The sequence below is a fragment of the Copadichromis virginalis genome, linkage group LG7 (genome assembly GCF_057382275.1).
Source record: "Copadichromis virginalis isolate Kocher_CV1m ecotype Utaka linkage group LG7, C_Virginalis_male_GT1.1, whole genome shotgun sequence".
Taxonomy (NCBI): Eukaryota; Metazoa; Chordata; class Actinopteri; order Cichliformes; family Cichlidae; genus Copadichromis; species Copadichromis virginalis.
The window spans coordinates 221,169-238,082 of record NC_140624.1 but is presented as its reverse complement, the minus strand read 5'-3'; the positions used below and the strand labels follow the sequence as shown (position 1 = coordinate 238,082).

At 40.8% G+C, this 16,914-nt stretch overlaps 1 protein-coding gene across 7 annotated transcripts; it reads left to right on the top strand.

Moving 5' to 3' along the window:
- Positions 1-284: 284 nt before the first annotated feature.
- LOC146704113 (transcription intermediary factor 1-alpha-like) lies at positions 285-14,624 on the top strand. Of its 7 annotated transcripts, XM_085461060.1 has the most exons (19): positions 285-849; positions 1,087-1,205; positions 1,649-1,796; positions 1,989-2,121; positions 2,390-2,506; positions 2,617-2,731; positions 2,944-3,090; positions 3,269-3,383; positions 5,707-6,062; positions 6,668-6,805; positions 6,890-6,995; positions 7,111-7,165; positions 7,273-7,405; positions 9,970-10,316; positions 10,575-10,704; positions 12,290-12,364; positions 12,768-12,923; positions 13,020-13,330; positions 14,042-14,624. In XM_085461060.1, the coding sequence occupies exons 1-18, from the start codon at positions 579-581 to the stop codon at positions 13,290-13,292; spliced, it is 2,934 nt and encodes a 977-aa protein (XP_085317186.1). In that variant the 5' UTR covers positions 285-578; the 3' UTR covers positions 13,293-13,330; positions 14,042-14,624. The 7 variants fall into 7 exon arrangements, with proteins under 7 accessions (XP_085317186.1, XP_085317187.1, XP_085317188.1 ...); XM_085461061.1 differs by lacking the exon at positions 14,042-14,624 and having other exon boundaries at positions 7,276-7,405; positions 13,020-13,494; XM_085461062.1 differs by lacking the exon at positions 14,042-14,624 and having other exon boundaries at positions 10,578-10,704; positions 13,020-13,494.
- Positions 14,625-16,914: the final 2,290 nt, after the last annotated feature.

The following is a 16,914-nucleotide window of genomic DNA, read 5'->3' as shown; positions in this document are numbered from 1 at the left end:
GGCTGAAGCCTGAAGCCAACAAAACCTAATACATTTGAATTTCACACAGCCTATCATGAAGTGCCATAAATAAATAACGTCACCAGAAGCATAACACAGTATTACTGTACTGAACTGAACCCTGTGTAAAGTTTCAGAATAACAAGAATCAGGCAAACTCTTGCTGCTCAGTGGACTTTGTCCTCCTGATAGCACAGCACACGCAGCCAGTGGCTCTCATATCAAGATTTTGACCCCGCCCCACTCTTACCTCAACGAGCGCGTGCGCTCTAATTTGACCAACAACATCTGGGGCACACGAGCATGCGACACAGGTACCCTTTTTTTTCTTTAGTGCTTCCTGTTTGCTGCAACAGTCCAAAAAATTATTTTCCCCAAAATATCACACGTAGACAATAATACCCTCGACGCTTACAAATGCTGAACTGATAGAGAGCGCGCGGAGGACAACGCAGGTACGAAGTAGGCGCTCTCTTCGGCTAGAGAGCAATGACATATAGCCTACGCTTCAGACTACCCTCCCTGTACGTGCCGTTGAATCAGAGTAAACTAGACTTGGAGAACAGAAACTGTTTCCGATGGATGCGATGGAAAAACAGGAGTCGGGACATACTGCTGTCCTGTCAGTCGAGAACGAAGCAGAGAGCACGCGAGAGGAGCGGTCCGGTGCACTCGACCAACATGACCTGGACACGTGCCCCGTTTGTCATCTAAGCTTCCATAGCAAGGAGCCCAAACTTCTGCCGTGCCTGCACACTTTCTGCGAGAGGTGCTTGCCTTTACCGTCGAGGAATCTGGACGTGACGGAACCGTCTGTCTCCCAGAGCGACGACGGCGCGACCAAACCACGTGAGTCACTTTGTTTACAAACACAGATCAAGGACCGATTAATGGCTGTCAACCTTTTCTACAACCAGAGCAGCTGCACGCACAACTGCATACATTTTACAAATGCTTGTAGCTACCTCTAACCATAATCACCTAAATGTCTAAATGTCATAAAAAATATAATCTGATGGTAAATAATACCAGAAATGTACAGTTTTACTGATTTACACCAACACCTATGCTCCTGCTTGATTCCAGTAAACGTGATCCGCTGTCCGGTGTGCAGGCAGGAATGTATGGCGGCAGATGTGGTGGATAATATGTTCGTGAAGGAGTCATTCGAGGCTCCCAGCAGCACGGTGGAGAGAGCAGTCCAGGTTGGTAACAAATGAATTAATATCAATTTGGGGACAGGCTGGGTTTTTGAGGGTAATTATCAAAATATAACTACGTAAGTTTTACTTGTATTTTTTATTTGTCATTGGCCATGCAGAAAAAAACATTGCTCTTGTAAGAACCAGAATAAGGCACTAGATGATTTCCATTTGCAGTGATTTAATGGGCAGGTGCACACTATATTAAAGGAGATATCTGTAAAAACAAAGCTACCTTGTCTTCTGTTGGTTTGTAGCTCTGAAATCTGGGCAGCAGAAGCAATGCTTGTCAGTAGAAACTTCACTGATATCAACTTAGCAGATAAGGGTCATCATTGCATTCCCTTGATTGAACAAGAAATGGTAAAACATGTGCCGAGCCATCATCTCCACGTCATGTTTCCAAATATTTATTAACTTTTGATGCTTGACTCCTCTTTCTATAGCTCTGTATGACCTGCAATGACAACACAGAAGCTGCTGGGTTTTGTGTTGAGTGTGTGGAGTACTTGTGTACCACCTGTGTGGAGGCCCACCAAAGAGTCAAATTCACCAAAGACCATATGATCAGACAGAAGTCAGAAGTATCACAAGGTACTCAAACCTACCTGCTCATTTAGCTGTTTTAAAAAAATTAAATGCCTGTGCTGACGTATCATGTGATTCTTGCTACCGCAATATTTTAATGGGCAAAATGATAAGTATACATCAGTATGCACTGCATGCTTTTTATACTGTAAGAATTAGTTTAAAAATAACTATGGTGAGCCTTTTGCTGTTTTCCAGACGTTTGTGTTGTGTCGAATCAGAGGCCGATGTTCTGTCATATCCACAAACAAGAGCCACTGAAACTCTTTTGTGAGACATGTGACCTGCTTACCTGTCGGGACTGCCAACTCACCAAGCATAAAGACCACAGGTACCGCATTGTTTCAGTAATATTGATTGACAGAAGTGGGAATCACCAGGCACCCCTCGAAATGATATCACAATACATTATTATTGCAATTTTTTTTCACCACTGTTCATGGATTGATTTGATTGATACTGTGATCTCTCCATGTGATGCATTTGAGGCGGAGAAAAAAATTCACTGAGAGATTAAGTTACACCCCCACCCCCCAGTTCATTATGCATATTATGCATATTAACCTGTCTGTATTAACTCACTAATGTTTTTGAATTAGTTATCAGTTCCTTGAAGATGCTTATAAAAACCACAAAGAGCACATGGAGCATATGACTCATCAGTTACAGGAGAAAAAGAAACTGATAGAAGAGGTATCAGACTCCATAAATAGTGGGTATGTATTTCATTTTTCCTTAAAGATGTCTAGTTAAAAAAAAGTCACTTCTTCCATATTAATAAATGTATATTTTGTTCTTAGTCACACTTTAAATGTATGTTTTTCAGACTTCTTCTGGTGGAACAGAACCGTACTTCTGTATGTGATGAAATAAAGAAATCTGTCAGCAGTTTAATCCTCGCGATAAACAAAAAGGGCAAAATTCTACTTGATCAACTTGAGGTATGACAAAGACGATTACATGCAGCAAAACAATACTGTGTAGTAAAACTATCATGGACTAGTTTTACTCTGTAGTCCTGTAGCTTGCTGTGGAGTTGTTTCCAGAAGAATGTTATTTGTATGGTGAGTTTCGTGTGGCCTCGAGGCTCAGAGTTCCGCCACTCAAGCTGCTTTAACACTGCACTCCTCTTTTTCGTTTTCTTTTTTTGCAGGCTGTTACAAAAGATCATGAGAGTCTCTTGCGTAAACAACAGGAAGACATTGGCTATCTCTCCCAACACCTGGATCATGTCATCGACTTCATCAAATGGGCCACAGCCAAGAATGGGGGCACGGCCCTCTTGTACTGTAAACGTTTGGTGAGGCCTCTTTAATCAATTAACCATAAAGCAGTATCTTGTCACAGTCTTGTTTTCCTGATCTCAGGTTGTCTTTAAGCCTAGTATGTCTCGGATGTGATGAAGCGCAAGCATATGGCTTTTGCAGCATGCATGTTCCTCCTCTGAAAATGACTGATAACATTCCTTCTGTTTGCAGATTCTGTTTCAGATCGAAAACCTCCTTCAGGCAAAATGCAGTGCTTCATTCGTACCGCAGAGCACCATACGCTTCCAGTGCCGAGCCTCTTACTGGGCCTCAAATGTTGATTTGGGTAAGAGATTAACAAATGATGTGATCCACAGCCCTGAGAATGAATGGATTATTTGTTTTCTGCTCCAGTAAACTTGTATACCTTGAAATTTTATTTCAATTTTACTTAATAATTTTAGGGGCATTCTTCCATAAGATTGTATCTGTGGTGGTGATCTAAGTGAGACTTGCACAGTATTAATAAACAGGCATGAGGAGAGTCAGATGGTCACGGGGAGTTAGCTGGAGGCCAGTAAAACTTGGATGACAAATCCTATTATTTATTAATGCATTTGCACTTCTCTCTCACACAATGTCAGTTTTACTCTGACTGTTTTGAACTACCTTCATTTTTACTGTTAATTGTTTGTGTTTTTATCACTGTTGTAAATATATAAATTCCTGGACTATCTCACACTATAAGCCTCCTTACTAGGCACCTGTGGCATTTTATTTAATTGTGTTGTTTACATGGTATGTACTGTACTGTTTTTACTCTTCATCATGCTGCTGTAACACACAAATTTCCCTTGTGGGATCAATAACGTATCTATCTATCTAAATGAAGGATTCATTGAGAGCAGAGCTCAGCATTAAATGAAAATCCTTGTCTAGCTGTTTATTAGGGGTGCAACGATATTCGTATCGATATTGAACCGTTCAATACAGTGCTTTCGGTTCGGTACGCATATGTATCGAACAATACAACATTTGTAATTTATTTTATCAACTTTCCTTCTGACGATGCTGTCTGTGTGGAGCGCTCAGTGAATCTGCGTTCGACTACTCCGCCTAGGCTGCACTGTCGAGCGCAGATCCACTGAGCGCTCCACACAGACAGCATAGTCAGAAGGAAGAGCGCAGGGCAAGCTAGCGAGACAGAAGTTAAGCTCTCCTTGCAACATGGCAAATTGAACCTCCCCCACCCTCATTCAGATCTGGCGTTTGGAATTATTTTGGTTTTCATGTGACGTATGACCCTGAAGGTAAGCGCGTCATGGACTAAAGTAAAACAGTATGCTGGATGTGCCATGCAATGCTCAATTACATGGGTGGGAGCTAGTGTGTTAGCGCAGTTAGCTCGTTAACGTGTTGGCCATCTAGCCCCACGCAGGATAGCTCGTTAACGGAGATTTGCCGTGTTGTGGCGTTAACGTCATTTCAACGAGATTAACGCTGACAGCACTAGTGGGAACACAACGAATATGACTGCACATTTACGCCGACATCATCCTAGTGCAAAGACAAGTGGAAGCAGACAAAAACAACAAGCATGCATGCTACAAACTTTACCCGAGTCATTTAGACAGCCGTTAGCACATGATTCTCCTTATGGGGACCTGATATGTTTAATATTGTGGCGAGCTCAGACAATGAGGAGACGGAGGTATCGTTTGGTCTTGCTTCCCGTGAGCTAGCCAGGGAGCACAGCCGTTTATTGACATCTGCAGAAGAACACTGCCGCTAGCTAACTGCTCAGCGCGGCAACCGCACAGCAACAACAACAACAACACACAGGGCGCCCTCTGACCCCGGAAGGACACACCGTCGCAGCGAGAGGGCGTCACCCGTCACTATGGCAACATAAACAAAACATAACTGTACAAACAGAACCCCGAACAGCCCTGACCCGCTATAATATGCTGCTGAGAATATAGCCCAGAAGAAGCGTATAGTATAGCTTTTATTTTGGAAAGAGCCATTTCTCTGTAATAAACTCTCTTTTCCAAAGATGAGTGTTTCCTCAATCAGATTATTTATTTTTTTAAATTACTTTTGTTTCAGCAACATTAAATTTAAAAACTGTACTTTTGAGTTAAAATATATATTTATAATTTTAATAAATGACAAATTAAAAAGGCATGAACATTTTTTTGTATCGAAAAAAATATCGAACCGTGACACCAAAGTATCGAACCGAACCGAACCGTGAATTTTGTGTATCGTTGCACCCCTACTGTTTATATTCATCTGAGGCTGACAATCATAATGAAATGCAACATTTGTCTAATTTAGTCAACAGAAGTGTCTGAGGAAAGCAGAATTTCCATAACTGTAAACTGGATACATAGCATTTTGAAATATAAAAACAAGAAAACTAATACGATCACATGTGGATTTTTCACAGTTTATACAGTAACTGATTAAATGGAACAAATTAATTGAAATTGTTATCTTTTGTTGCTTATATCCAATTGTAACCCAAGTTAGCATAATTTTACTTACTAACTGCCTCGAGTTTTACATATATCTCCCTACAGTTCTCTGGAATTTTCTTTCTGTACTGTATATATTTCATCACTCCCTGTTATGCTCATCCTGTCTCTGTGTGTATGTCCTCTCAGGCACTTTAATGGTGGAGAGTGTACCAGGCCACCAGCTGGGTGGTTTTCATCATGAGCACACCCACAGTGGGCAGAGTTCCTCAGGCTCACCCCACAGCATTGCCCTGGGAGCTCCCCATAGCACTCTGGCTCAGCTCCAGATGCAGGTGGACAAGCTAAACCCCCAAGCTCATTGGCAGCCCCAACCACCTCCTCCCCCCTGCACATGGCACCAAAGCATCCAACTACAGCAAACTGTCCCAGGGCCCCTACAGAGAGGCTCTCCCTCCCACAGTTTGCCTCCCCAACCAGACCACAGGTTTACGAGGCCTCTGCCCAACCATGTTAGCTCAACTAGGAGCATACTTTCTCCCCAGGTTACTGTGCGTTTCTTTGTGTGAGTGTGGATGTGTGCTTGCCTAAGTTTGACTGACAAGCCTTCTTAACAAGCACAGACAGCAGATGGCATTGTCCTAAATAGAGCTGACAGCTTTCACATCCTGAGCAATTTATGTCTTTCCTTGTCAGGAAGGATTTTAGTTTTGGATGAACTTATAGCTCAAAAATAAAGTAAATCAAATAAATCTGCATGACAAACAGCAAGCCAGCATGTAACAGAGGACAAAGGGGAAACTTCTTGAGTAAGGCTTGATAATATCTTCTTATTCAAGTTGTTTAGTCTGCTTCACTGGATGTTTGGGTTTCAATTCTGCAGCAGGACAATACTGGCATGTAAAGTGCAGACATTTGTTTTCTACTGATGTGAACAAGTTGTTAAAGCTGCACAGGAAACTAGTAGTAAAGGAGCAGCAGTCTTCTGCAGACAAATCTGGAAAGCTGATTGAGACTTTTCAAAGCATACTGTGGTCACATTGCATTGGGTTTTTAGATTGCGGCATAATGGTGGGGCCTTTTTTATCACTTGCAGTAAAATGATTGTGGCATGCTCTCCCTTTTTCTGTATTGTCTCCATTCATCATAGTATCAGCAGAGAAGGACAGGAAGTGGCTCCACCTACCAAACCAAGCCCATGGATGGATTTTTCTCCACACCTTTCTATGCACAAATAACTCCGCCACCCCTCAGTGGTAGTGTCAGTTTACCTCATTCACAACAGAGGGTAAGCAACTTCCTGTATTGACTGAAGGCATTGTCATGGTATAATATCTGCTTTTAAGTAATTGATTTGCAATGGTGTGTTTAGACTGAGCCCACATATATGACCAGGAGAAATGATTCAACTGGTCCAATGTATACAGTGAAACCAAACTATCCTCAGGTAGCAGAAACTTCCTTGTCAAGCAGAAATGGTATGTTTGCAATTATTTTTGCATATTGTTTTTTTTGCAGTTTTTTTTAGCATAGAGAATATGTGTAATGTTGTATTTTTTATAATGGACAAATGCATTGTAAACTTTTCTGAAGCACCAAGACATCAAAGTTCAGTGGTGTACACTCCAGTATCCCAGAAAAAAACAAGGTAGGGGGGAGCAGTATGCGCACTTTTGCAAGTATACAAGCACAGATTATCTCTTTGTTCTGTTATGGCACTATTAACTCTGTGCTATGGGTCTCTTTGTTCCCAAGCAGCATTTTTTGGAAAGCCCCAGAAATACACCAGGCTAGTGGAGCAGTGGGATCTGCTGCAAAGAAGAGACAACAATCATCTCCAAGGCCTATAATTGTCATCAAAGATGAGCCAGATGATGAAAGTAGTTATGTAAGAAGGGAATGATTTATTTCAAATACTGTATAGATTTTGTATTGTTGCTAGTTGCTTTTATCTGTAACTTCACAAGTCACAAGTCAGTGTATTCCTACTGCTGTTCCCAAGCCCGGATAAGCAGTGAGGGTTGTATAAAGAAGGGTAAATCTTGGCCAGTTCAACCATGCATATCTTAAAGAATGAGATTTCCATATTAGATCGGCATTAACAACAACTGCCTTTGGTCTTGTTGGCCAATAGGGTCCCTTTGAAAACTGTGCTACTGTAAGCTGAAGACAATGAAAGAAAGTTCAAGTTCAAGTTCAAAGTTTATTTGCCACATGCAGTGGCAGGTTGCCCTGCAGTGGAATGAACCCGCCCCCCGACCTTACACATACAACACGGACATCACATGGGGATACACTGAAAAAACACTGAAATGTACACTACAATGGGAAAGGTACAAGAGGAAAAAAAGAGACCTCTACTCATGCTGGGCTACAGGAGGACAGCATGAGAACAGGAAACAAAAAAAACTCCTCTGCACAGAAAAGCACATACAGTAAATGTCCACAGTACAACATTATAGAGCACGTGACCAGCAAGAGGGTTGGGTAGGGGATAAGGAGTAATCCTAGGCAACACAGCAGTCATCCTGCCACCGCACCGACTCTCCAGCGCGGGCCCAGACCCGCCTCGTGTTCCCAGGAGGCAACAAGCATCGAAGGCATTGGAAGGGGAAGGGAAATGTGTGCATGGGATGGGAAGTCATCACACAGTCGTTATCAGGGAGTTTTTGTTCGGCTCCAGCCCCAGCTGGCGCCATGGTGTCCGCATGTTGATGTTGTCAATTTTCTTTTTATGCGAGCAGCTCAGACACTGGTCTCTCAATCTCCCATCCATAATTCTCTTTTAGGTTTTAGAGAACGACAGTGAGAGACTGTTCGAGGGAAAGTAATACACACGAGACAAGACAAGGACAAGAGGCTAAGCAGGGAAGATAAGGGGAAGGAGGAGAGGAAAAAAGTGCGACCGCCTTCGCCGAGAGCCAAGAGAGAGAGAAGAACGGGGAAAGGCGTGTTAGGAGGCAGTGAGAAAGAAGGAAAGACAGGAGTTTGAGAGGTGAGAGTAGGGACTTTAAATGTAGGTACTATGACTGATAAAGGGAGCAGATTGGATGCCATGATGGAGAGAAGTAGGGTAGATTTATTTTTTGGGGGCAGGAAACCTGGTAGAAGGCAAGCAAGGCCAAGACCATTGGAGGTGGATTCTACCATGGTATCGAAGAGAAATTGAGTAATCTTGAAGGAAAAGATTAGTATTGTTGAGGTGAAGGTGGTATTACACAGAATTATGAGTATGAAGCTGGAAAAGGGGTCACCTTGAATGTTGTCAGTGCATATGTCTCACAGGTTGGATGTCAGAACAGAAAGGGGAATTCTGGAATGAGGTGGATGAAGTGTTTAGACTGTGTCCCCAGGAGGGAGAGAGTAGTGATTGAAGCAGACTTCAGTGCACTTGTACTGTACTGGTGCTTACTGATCGTCACCTCTCTTTCCCATAACTTCATGGTATGTCTCATCACCTTTATCCCTCTATAGTTACTACAGATCTACACATCATGCTTATTCTTGAACAGCAATATCAGTACACTTCTCCATTCCTCAGGCATCCTGCCACTTTCCAAGATTGTGTTAAACAATCTGGCTAAAAGTGATTAAAAAGATGATTGTGATTGTTTAGCATCTTAAGGTGGATGTTGTTATGATTTGGAGCTGCATAAATGAATTAAATATTATGAATGACTGGCAAATGAAAACCAACGTTTCCCTTTAAACGTCCATATTTGATCAGTACATCAACAAATCAGGTGTCCACCTATAAAATGGGCTTAGTCAGTGTTTCTCAAAGAGGAACACAGGATTATATATATACACAGGGGACTAGTTAACTCAGCAAGCAGCAGGAAGTAGAAGAACACAGGTAAAAGTAATGAGCAATATGTGAAAACAATTTGGGCAAGGATGGCAATCACAGAGGGAGGAAGAACAGAAAGTAGGAGGAAGCACAACAGATAGCTCACCTTCAAAGTAAAACAGGAAATAACCAGAAGACAAAGAGTCTTCTTGTCTCATAGACAAGAAGACTCAAACTAGACACAAACTAGACATGATATCAAAGACTGGAAAAGGCAGTGATGCATAAATCGTATTTAATAATACATACATAAATAATTGTATAGTATTGTATTGTCTTGTACATAAGACTTTTATTTTATTATTTTTTCCCCTTTTCTCCCTTTAGATTTTTTGTGTACACTGAGGGCCATGGGAGCATTGCAGTTTCAAATTCCTGTGTATAACTGTACATATGGTCTTTGACTTTGACAAATACAAGACGGTGGAAGGAATAGACAGGGAAATGCTATGTAAACTAAAGCTACTACTATCAATAATAATAATAACAACAATAATAATAATAATAATGCAGTAATAACCAATCATGAAAACTTTCAGCACCATGATAAATCTGTAAAATGTTGGTTATGTTATTTTCAGTTCTTGTTTTCTTGTTTTTAGGTACATCCCAAACAAAGAGCCAGCCTCCCCGACAGCACAGATGACCAATCCCAAATAAATTCCCAAGGTGAAGATGTCCAGACTTGTATACATAGCACAGACAACAAACCCTGTTGCCCTTCACACGCTCCAAGTGAGCCACTGGGCCAGAGTAAGACTGGACCTCCAACTCATATCAGTTCAGTGGGGGAACAGCAGCAGGTAGAGCAAAATAAAACCCAACTGGAAGACTCTAATGAGGCCTCGTGTGCTGTGTGTCAGACTACAGGACAGCTGTTGTGCTGCCAAAAATGTCATAAAGCTTTTCATCTGACGTGCCACATTCCAGCTCTCCTCAAATCTCCAAGGTCAGCTCCATCAAACTTTATTTATTACTGGTCTTGGATGAAAATGTCACAGCTCATATGTTTTCATTTTAATAGCAATTCAATCGCTTGTTTTCTTTGTGGAATTAAAAGCACGTCAGAACAAATCCACTTTTGGCAAGTTGATTTTTACATCTTGGAGGTGTGAGATTTACATCTGACTGCAGCATTATGCACTTGTTGATGTGAGTTACTGCTTACTGGCTGTTGTTTTCAGTCTGTAAATGGTCTCTTTTTCAGCAGGGAATGGTTTTGCACTTTCTGTTGTGACCTGTTAATGCCTGAGATGGAGTATGTCTGCAAACCTGAAGCCAAAACGATAAAGAAGGAGACGGATTTTGAAGGAGCATTTTCCCCTGTGGACAAACGAGTCAGTGCTTTTTAAAAAAAAAAATGATTTACTACCATTTATGTAATTATAATAATGATAATACTACAATAGCCAAATGACTTGAATGCCAAGTAATTCAAATTAAGTTCAGAATTCAGCATAATCTGATAAGTCATGTATTTTCCAAATTTACAGCCGTTTTGTAAAACACCAGTAAGCAGCATCTTTTTTAAAAAACAAATCCACTCATTCATTAACAGAGAATCACCAGTTATCATTATGACTACATTATATAAGATATAAACCGTAAATACAGCTGCGTTCTCTGCAATAAGATAGATCATCCCATCTTACCTCAGTTTGATCCACCAGTTATGTTGTCTTAATATAGGCCGAATGTCTGAATGTTCAAATTTGGTCTTTTCATTCTCACATTCAGCACATTTCAGATAACTTTACATTTATAGAAATACTCGTCTCGGTTTATGTGGGGATGTTACTTGATTATAGTGTGTAGGAGGCAGAAAACTTGTTAGTTTATACGACATTACTTTAATTTGTAACCAGCGCTTATGTTCCTAAATGTATGATTTTAAATCATGGGTACAAACACCAATAAAAAATAGTAATTGTAAGTAGTAAAATAGTGCAGCTCATCTGCTTTTCCCTGAACAGGAGTGTCAGTCAATTGGGAAATGAACCATCAAGTTTTTTCATGTCTTTCTTCTCTTGCCCAGCCAGTTGTAGCGGATGGTCACCCCTCCCTGAGCCTGGTTCAGCTGGGGTTTCTTCCTGTTAAAAGGGAGTTTTTCCTTCCCACTGTCACCAAAGTGCTTGCTCACAGTGGGTCATATGATTGTTGGGATTTTCTATTATTGTAGGGTCTACCTTACAATATAAAGCATCTTGAAGCGTGTTATGATTTGTGCTGTATAAATAAAATTGAAATTGAAATAGCTTGGGTTAGAAGGGAGTTCCTTGTCTAATTTTGTGTTTGTTATCTTAACAAGAAAAGTTCTGTTTTTAAAAAAAAATAACATGCATAAAGCAAATGTTTGATGGAAAAAGTAAATGTGTAGTCATCCTGTACGTGATAGCTGTTAGGTTAGCTAATATTCTCATCTGCTTCTGCAGTGCACTGCCTTCTCCTACGTGCAACCAAGACTTGTGCTGTCACACTAGGGTCTTGTCTGCTGGCTCAGTCTTCAGCTACGCAGTTCATTTTCCCAGGAGATTTCACCTGCACTTCCAAGTACAACACTGCCAGAACAGGCGTTGGAGGCAGGGAGTAGAAATAAAGACGTCATTCACCCTGTTACAAATCAGTTTACCATCAAAAGGATTTCAAGGCTGTTATTTTTATGGTAAAACATTTACATTGCTTTAAAACAGTGGTTTGTTAAACTTAGTATCTGAAGGGCTAGATGCCTGACATTGCATCATGCATTTAATAACTGATAACAACTGGTAAGAGTGCAAGGGCTGACACAAAGCAGAACGGTGTTGAGAGATCCTGAGAGACGACTCTTACCAGTTTAATATTCTGCTTGACACACCACAGATGGGAGAAATGTGTTTGGTTGTTCTGACATGTATTAATTCAGGCTTATTTTTTGTGTTGCAGAAGTGTGAGAGGCTGTTGCTGTACTTGTTTTGCAGTGAGCTCAACTCAGTCTTTCAAAAGTCTGCATCTCTCTTGGTGAGTCTGAACGTAAGACTGACTATAGTGGAAAAATTAACAGGATTACTGTCAGATGGAGTTACTGTAACTGTAATTTTAATTGTATGTAATGCACCATATTTATCAGTGATGACAGAAATTAGAAATCAGAGGCAGAGCAGCTTTACTGTAAATAAACCGTAAGTTCATTGCAGGCCCAGAACTTGCAGTGTTTGATAATTGGACTTGAGGGGTCAGTGTGATTCTGGTGGTTTGGCTTGAAATAGCTGTTTATTTGAACTTTTACATGGCAAAACAGGGTAAAACTCCATAGTCCCATGTGCATGCTGTTTACATGTCGATGGACACCACAGATTTGAAAAAACTAAAATGACAATAATGTGTTATTGTTCTGTTATCATTTCCTTTCTAAATACTACAGGTACATGCTGATGACAGTCTGACTATAAAGGGACCAGTGAGTTTTTCCACAGTGAAAAACCGTCTAGAGGCTGAGCAGAGTATGTGCTATCAAAACCCCGCAGAGTTTGTATTAGACATCAGGCTCATCTTTGGAAACTGTGTGGCCTGCTGTGAGGTACCATAGACAAATATTCTGCAACAATAACTATTATTCAGTTCTTGACACCTGTTATTAAAACTGTTTCATCCTTTTCGTTTTATCTTCCTTCAGTGCCAGAGTAACACTGAACTTGCCGTGACATGTAGGAGATTTAAAGAACTCTTTGAAGATTATCTGAAGCTCATCTACCCTGATCAGACCTTTCCAGAAATCAAACCAGAGATGTTTCAGACTGCTTCACCCGATTGTCAAGATTCTCAACTCCAGTCTCTTGACAATATATTCCCACTTGCAAAACGCCAACGCACATATTCAGATTCCCAGGATGCACCAAGCTGTCACAGTGGAGAAGAGGGTATTGGATTAAAGCTCCAATTTTCCTAAACAATTGGATATGTGCCAGATGGCACAAAGAATGTGTGGTGTGTACTGTTTTATTAAAAAATATTGCCTTCAAGTTACCAAATACATTTTAGTTTTAATGATTAAATGGTATTGCATGACAAGAATTATCAATTCAGACATCAAATGGTACTTTTTTGTGTTCAAATCAGAATTAAAGCTAGTAGGTTTTGCAGTATTTCTACTTCTGACTGAAACCTGACATTTTAGTTGTTCTTTTGTTACTACTCCTGTAATCAAATGACAGTAATCACAAACTCTCAGGTTTCTATTGTTAAAATGTGTTTCAAGGCCCCTCACAGCCAGAACATCGTGAAGGAAAATGCAGTTTTATTTACCATCTTTTAATGTATATTCTGGCTTCTTTATATTATATATTCTGGTGACGCTGCCCATGTAACAATATGTGTGATTATATCCGTCAGGGGCATAATGTTGACGTAAAAAGCTTTCTTATAAACATAAGGCATGGAGAATGGTTTTCTCATCACCAGAGGTCAAAACATTTACGCATACACCTTCCTGCATTCAGGTCAACTTGCATAACTGAACAAGTATAGTAACTGTTATTCCTTATATACTGAGTAGCAGCTCCAGCTAAGGTTTAATGTTCTACGCCTTTTTTGCTCGGTAGCTCCATGTTAATAGAGTTTAATGTTGTTCTACAAACTCCTTTGTGTCCCACGGGGCAGATTTCAGTCTGCCTTTGATGTGTTTGTGACCCTCTGCAGATTGACATAGACGTGGCAAGACCAGCTTTAAGGAGCTTCAAAGGAGCTGCGCTACACCCCCAACAACAAGATTAACACTGTTTGAATGCGACCTTGGCCACTCCAATTTCCTTCACCTATTAGCTTGCAAGTCAGCTCATGCTGCGTTTACTTGTTAAAACCCAAATGTAGATTTGAGGTGGAGTGAAGGAATGAGGCTTAGTTGTTTTTGGTGGACTGAAAGGCATGGGAAGTTGCCCTCTGACTGTTCTCCAGCCAGCTGGACTGGAAGCATGGCAGGGTCCTGGCTTTCATGTTGGACATTCTTCATTCCTTTTATGGCATATTATCTCTTATTAGATAAGATTAGGATTGGTCAGCACTAAAGACTTGCCCTTTGTTGTGATAATTCTAAGAAGGGGTTGCTACGTCTTCAGCTGATAGAGGACTCCAGGAACTACATATGCTTTACTATAGTAGTACTACAGTCTTAACCCAAAGGTACAGCACACAGAGCACCCCCCCCCCCTTTCCTTTTTTTTGTTTTGCATATTTGTTACATGTTTCAGATCATCAAACACATTTTAACAATAGATGAAAATAACCAGAGTAAAAACAAAATCCTTATCAGGGTTGTGGGAGGGGGGGGGGGGGGTGCTGCTGGGGGGCGCTGGAGCCTTTCCTAATTGCCATAGGGCAAGAGGTGGGGGTACACCCTGAACAGGTCAACAGTCTGACAGAGACAGAAAACCATTCATACTCACATTCACACCTATGGGCAATTTGGAATCACCAATTAACCCAAACTCACTAACTGCATGTCTTTGGCGAGGAGGAGGAAGGCGGAGTACCCAGAGACAACCCATGCAAACATGGGGAGAACATGCAAACTCCACACTGAAAGGCCAGATGGTGGAGTTAAACTCATGTCCTTGAGTGAAGCAACAGTGGTAACTATGAGAAAGAAAAAAAATGCAATTTTGAAATAATAAGTAACTTTATTAAGATAAAAAAAAAATCTATCCAAACATACCTGACTGTGTGAAAAAGTAATTGCCTTTGTTATTGTGATAACCCCCCTAGATCCTTGGCTCATAGAGGTCTCCAAGAACTACATATGCACTGCTAGTAGAGGCTTAACCCACAGGTTGAGAACACAACAAAGTCCTGCGTCGTGGACGTTTCTGTGAGAAAGTAACACAAAGAAATCAGGAAGGGGCCAAATACTTTTTGATAACACCGTTTAGGATTTATAGCAACTTTTTTTCCTGTCTTGCTGATACTAGACTTTGCTTATTTTTCCAAATGATTTGGCAATCCATTACAAAAGCCACCCCACCGTGTCTGCTTTTACTTGTGGCAAGGTCTAATTGCTGTACTGTAGTGTCCAAGTGCAGGTTGATTCAAAAATATTTCCCATTTTCCATGCAGGTGAAGTGAAAAAGGAGGAAATAAAAAAGAGACAAAACCTTTCTGTGATGGATTACCTGCTCAAACAATTTCCCCCGAAGCTTGTTTATAATATAAAGCCCATTTTCAAAAATATTATATTAGAAATATTGCAATTTGATACATATACTGAGAAAGGAAGCTGTGGATTTTCATCCTAACAACTTACCCCAGTTACCCACCTCTGTAAAACTGGTGTGGTATAGTGAAATGAAAGAGAACTGCCAAGAATGTGCAATTTGTTTATTCTATTAAATGAGCTACAACATTCAAAACACCAGTGTGCTGTATTAAAATGTACTTTTACAGAGAGATTGTCAGAGTACTAGCAGAAAATACACACTGTAGTGGACGGAAGCACAAAGAGATCAAGACACGGATCATCAAGCACTACACATTTAAAAGGGCAGTTATCCTTTTATGACAGTCATATACCTGTGGCCTTTTTTATACGCCTGTGGTGTCCTTATATCAAGCCCTTGGTGGTGTTTCTTGTTGGTTAGACTGGTGGTGGTGGAGCCATATGGCTTTGATTAGAAGATCATTTAATCTCTCTCTGTCACAATGCCCAGAGCCAGTAGACTGATTGAATTTGCAGAGGGTCTTAGTTGGTACAAAATGTTTATAAAGCACTATATCAATTATTTCTCCACTTCTTGCCAGTTCTGGTAGACGTGTGTGAGTGCATGCGTCTGTGGCTTGTTTATATGTAGCCACTTTTCACAGCTCGTGATCACTTTGACTGATGTTGATTGCACACATGTGGCACACTTAGGGAAGATTGAATTCATTCACATTACTATAGAAAATTAAGCTTTATAGTAGGACTGCAGGGACCTGTGACACTGCTGTGAAGATACAATATTAAGGGTGGGATGGGTTGGGAGGCGGGGGTGTCACAGAGTCAGGTCTTAGGTCTCTGTAAGTGCACCAAACTCAGAAATAACAGCGAATAACAGCAGTTAGTGGTAGTGAAAATATTTATTTATTTTTTTATTCCCCTTATTTCCTCAGAGGAATCCAAAAGGTTTCAAGGCTTACAGTCTGGACATAGCCACAACACATTTTTAAAATACCCCCAAACCAGCTCCAGATGTTGGGTAATCACTACAGTCATTAGTCACAGGCAGAAATACTCTGCTCTGCCATTGATGGAAGTGCAGTTTCCATGTGTGAGCGCACACTTCACGGTACAGTAGCCCGGAGATGACTGCGAGTCCCATCTCCAGAGGCAGTTTTTCAGATGTTGCTTCAGGACACTTAACAACAACAACAACAACAACAAAGGATCTGCAATAGGAGGTATTTTAAAACGACAGCTCTTTTGTACACTCGCTAAAATATACTATCTGTAAATTATATATTGTAATCATAAACTCTAACTGCGATGTGGTTTGAAATAAGCCACACAAACAAGATAAGCAGTAAGTGTGCGCCTGTGGCCC